General features: G+C 42.6%; 1 protein-coding gene across 1 annotated transcript; it reads left to right on the forward strand.

Annotated features, from left to right (window-relative positions):
* Nucleotides 1-3,168: 3,168 nt before the first annotated feature.
* On the forward strand, nt 3,169-3,398 carry LOC132420828 (small integral membrane protein 10-like protein 2A). Its single transcript, XM_060005611.1, is given in 2 exon segments — nt 3,169-3,322; nt 3,324-3,398. Coding segments are annotated over 2 exon segments (201 nt in total). The 5' UTR covers nt 3,169-3,196.
* The last annotated feature ends 1,655 nt before the right edge of the window (nt 3,399-5,053 follow it).

Here is a 5,053-nt window from a genome sequence, read left to right on the forward strand (position 1 = left end):
ATGAGATGAAGGGAGTGCAGGCCCTGTACACACCCTAATCTTGTCAGCAACCCCACCCTTGAACTATTGCTATAAAACGCCTCATCAAATCCTCCTAGGTGGGGACATACACTTTTTCAGGGCAGGAGCCCTCTGTGTCCCCCTTTGCCTGGTAAAGCATTAAAGCTATTCTTTTCTTTTTTTTTTTTTAATTAATTAATTAATTTGTGGTTGCATTGGGTCTTCGTTGCTGCTTTCCCTAGTTGTGGTGAGCGGGGGCTACTCTTCATTGTCGTGCGTGGGCTTCTCATTGCAGTGGCTCTCTTGTTGTGGAGCATGGGCTCTAGGCGTGCAGCCTTCAGTAGTTGTTGCACATGGGCTCAGTAGTTATGGCTCGCGGGCTGTAGAGAGCAGGCTCAGTAGTTGTGGTGCACGGGCTTAGTTGCTCCACGGCATGTGGGATCTTCCCGGACCAGGGCTTGAACCCTTGTCGCCTGCATTGGCAGGCGGATTCTTAACCACTGCGCCACCAGGGAAGCCCCAAGCTATTCTTTTCTACTTCACCCAAAACTCTGTCTCCAAGATTCAATTCAACACTAGTGCACAGAGGCCGAGCTTTTGGCATCAGTAGCAGCATATTCAATCCATGGGTCGTGGTAGGGTTAAGTACCATAGGGATCTTTGTAAGACCACGAAGTACTATGATCTGTTCAACTGAAAATAACGAATGATGCCATTGTGTAAGATAGTGCATTGCTTTATACTGGACTTGAATATGTATAAGGAGTAGCAGGCCCAAAGATTTAAGAGGAAATCATGGAAGAAATTAAAATTTTTTAAGTGTTAAATTCTATCCATTGAGGTAATATATTTTCCTGAAAATTGGGGGAAACTAGATATCAGTAGCAGAACATCTTGACATAGCCATAGAAAAGTAGTGATCATAAAACAAGATTACAAGTGAGAGGACAGAACTCCTTGATGCCTCCCTTGTTCATGTGAGTGTGGCTGAAGTTTGGTGGTCAAAGCAGGGAATGAGGAACTGGCCAAGCCAGAGGAGTCCAGAGCGTTGGGCTGCTGCCCTCCAAGTCCCTGGGGTGGGGGAGGGGCATCCGGACCCAGAAGTCAGCCTCCTTCCATAGAAGGGATTCCTTGCTATGCCATCATCTAGGTATTCTATTTCTTACTCTGCCTTTGGGCCCAAAAGCAACAGGCTAATGTGCCTTCTGTATTTCCAAGACAGGGTAGCATAATGCAGCATTTCCCAAACTTTGATGAGAAAAAGCTCTGTGGGCAGCACACCTATTAATATCTCCAGAACAATGTTCCTCGTGACACACTGATCTAATGTAATGTGTATACATAAGTGAATAAACTCTGGCCAATGTTCAAGATAAGGGAAATAATCCTTGTATTATGCTTTCATCTTGCTTTCAATTTTAAACGTTGGTTTTTCTTTAAACAAGGCCTTCTGACTCACTGAAGCTCTTTGTGCAAGGAGGTATGTTTGCATTTCAAAGTCTCATGTTTCCTAAGAAAGCCAAGTTCTGAAAACACGTTTTGCTGTGATACTTTTCTGAGATTATAAAGCTAAACAAAAAGTACAATGAATTTAAAAGTTCTTTCTTACCATGGATTTAGCAACAAGAGACCCCAAAATACTTATTTATACAATCTTCTTTGCCTGTGAATCCACTGGGCAACTACATAACCAACAGGTGAAAGAAACACATATAGTTGTACATATGTGGGTGGGTTCATGGGTAGTAACTGTAGGGTATGTGTTCTTCAGGAATATTAACTCTTCTCCTCCAGCTGGGTGACTTTGACAAACCACTTCCTATGTATATTTCAATCTTGCCATCTGAAAAATGAAGGTGTTGGATTATAGTGTTTTTAATACTTCCCCAAAGATGAGAATCCCTAGAAGTAGTGGTTAAATATTGAGATTATTAAACCCTCTATTTGAACTTCTGATTAAATGGCCCTAGGTTGTTTGTTTATTTTTTGTTTGTTTGCTTATATGCTGTTTGTTCATTTGTTTTTAAACAAAGCCTCTAGGTCTTTATCTTCAAGGAATTTGAAAACTTGATTAGATGACTCAGGGACTTTCCATCTCTGCCATTCTATAATTCTGTGACTCAGTGAGGTGGGAGATCCACTAGCCCCCTCAACAGAAGCTTACTGTAGTTAAGATGAGACCTCGGGGGACTTCCCTGGTGGCCCAGTGGTTAAGAATTTGCCTCCCAATGCAGGGGACGGCTTCGATCCCTGGTCGGTGAACTAGCTCCCACTTGCATGCCGCAGCTAAGAGTTAGCATGCCACAACCAAGACCCGGGACAACCAAAAATAAATAAATTAATTGATTAAATAAAATTAAAAAGAAAAAAGATGAGACCTTGGGAAATTTCTCTTTCTTAGGTTCTCCCCCATGAAGAGTGACATCCAGATAAGTTTGTGTGAAATAGATACCTACCTCTCATAAGTCAAGGAGATGATAAGCCCTATGAAAACAACAAACCCTAGTTATGTGGTGGTTATTAAAACTGTGAACACTCTCCCCCTTAACTCTCCTGATGTGTTCTCTTAAATAAATGTCTCACTCAGGGTCCTAGTGTCTGTCCTCCTCACCAAACCTCACGCTGATAACTTTCAACATCCAGAAATGGTTTGAGAACCGCCTAACTCCATGACCTGTTGTCAAACCTCAAACTCCTAGAAACACTAAGTCTGATCACTTACTTTTTCTTCTCTGGAAGCCAGTTGGTCCCCCTGAGACTGACCCAACCATTTCTGGGAACTGGTTGGAAAAATGAAGTCTGGTTTTCCAACCAATCCTTTAAGATAATCAGAAGACAGAAGGCTAAAAGGTCCTGTGACTTTAGCTTCTCTAAAAGAAAACCTATAGGACAGCACCCAAACACAATCATCTCAATGTTAATTTTTAAAACTGAAGTTTCACCTTCCCCTGTCCAAATCAATGATTCATGCAGGGAGGAAAGCAGCATCGTGTTTTGCTGCTGAAAGACTGTAATCTCTTTCTCTGAACATCTTTAAGAACAGTGCTGGGCGGTGGCCCGAGCGCAGCCGGAGGAGGCGGAGGACGCCCGCCCTGTACCGCAGCTCGCATCTGCGGCCGCGCGATCCACCTCCCGCGCCGCTTCTCCCGCGTGCGTCCCTCCGGCCGCGGAGCCGGCGGGAGGCCACAGCAGACCGATGGCGGCGGCCCTCTCGGGCCTGGCGGTACGGCTGTCGCGCTCCGCCGCGACCGGCGGCTCGTACGGCGCCTTCTGCAAGGGGCTCACACGCACGCTGATCATCTTCTTCGACCTGGCCTGGAGGTCTGCGCATGAACTTCCCCTACTTCTAAGTCGTGGCTTCGGTGATTCTCAAAGTGCGCCTGCAGGTACATATTTAGAGCAACTAACTTGTGGCACTCTGGGAGGGGGGTGCCCAGCAGGATGGCTGAGCTCCACCCCCGACCTCGCCCGCCCTAGAGCAAAGCGACCAGCTCGCCTCGCGCACACAGACTTGCCTGCCGGTCTTGCCATTGCCCCATCTTTTCATATAAATGGGCGGCTAGAAATCATTTGCTGAAAGCCTGCAGTATAACCAAAAAAGCCTAAGATATAATTAAATGTTGAATCTCAAGGAAATAGCTAATTCAAAGAACAGAACTTAAAAATCTGAAAATCCTCAGAAATATTTGAGAAGTTCTTGCATCCATAAAACAAAAGACAGCACCGAATGTAGGGAAATGACAGTAAGCACAGGATGCCCTAAGGGGGAAAAAAGGAAAAGTTACTAACAACTTAAAAAAAGATAAACTGTACAAGAATGGTCCAAATAGGAGACAAATCTTGCAAATTAGAAAAAGAAGAGAAGAGACTTCCAACTGAATGGAATCGATTCTAGGCAACAGATGGATGGAGTTAGACGGAGGAAATTTACAACATGATCTGAAGGCAGACATTTCTTCATCCCCAAAGAAAAAACAACGGCAAACAGAATCTACTGGGAAAAACAAACATTTCAAACTGTACAAGGAGAGCATGCTTCACATATGAAGCAACCTCAGATGTGGCCTGTTTTTCAACCGTTGCCTGGAGTGTGAGAAAGGGAATCTGAACACTGGCATGTGGATCAAAACTCTGCAGTCACAGAAAATCCAATCATAGCGTTCAACTTTACCATTCAGTGAACAGTGTTTAAATAATCATTGCAATGGAAATATTTGTTACGCATTTTCATTTTTAGAGTAAATCTCTAGGCAAAGCAGGGGAGACAGTTATAGAACAGAGTGGGAATGTTAACCAACTTTGACAAGTACAGGCAACAAGTTGGCAGGCAAAGAGGAAGAAATGGAATAGTGGTGTTATTCTCCTAAACTAGGAAGTCCAGATACTGTCTCTAGTTGAAAGAATAAGAGAGATTTAGGGGTTAGATTTTTTAAGTGAACAAGGTAACCAACAAAAGAGTTAAAAATAGTGATACAACCAAATGGAGGAGGGAGGAAAACCAAGGGGATAGCAGGAAGTCAGCAGAAAATGCCTCATGTCATCAAGTTAAGAAATAGTAAGAAAAACATATTATTAGGAAAAATGGAGTTAACCTCTAAACAGACATGTAAAAGTTTTTGCCTCTGGGTTGGGAAAGCAAAAGTTGAGAAGGGTGGATGGGGATTTACTGCTTTTCATTATATGTCCTTTTGTACTGGTTGATTTTCCTAAATCTCTTACATGCATGTATTACTTTGATTAAAAGTTAAAACTTATTAAAAATGAATTTACTGCAATTAAAAAAAAAGAGTGTTGATCAGAGTGAGAGAAAATAATTGACACCAGGGAAAGGAAATATAGATATGAGACTGATGAGGTTAAGTAAAAATCCTGAAATCCTGAATTTGAAATGCAAGTACCGGTATGAACTCATGAGATATATATATATATATATATATATATATATATATATATATATATTTCTTTTTAATAAATTTATTTATTTTTGGCTGAGTTGGATCTTTGTTGCTGCTCGGGGGCTTTCTCTAGTTGCAGCGAGCAGGGGCTACTCTTC

This window comes from Delphinus delphis, chromosome 1 (assembly GCF_949987515.2).
Source record: "Delphinus delphis chromosome 1, mDelDel1.2, whole genome shotgun sequence".
NCBI classification, from domain to species: Eukaryota; Metazoa; Chordata; class Mammalia; order Artiodactyla; family Delphinidae; genus Delphinus; species Delphinus delphis.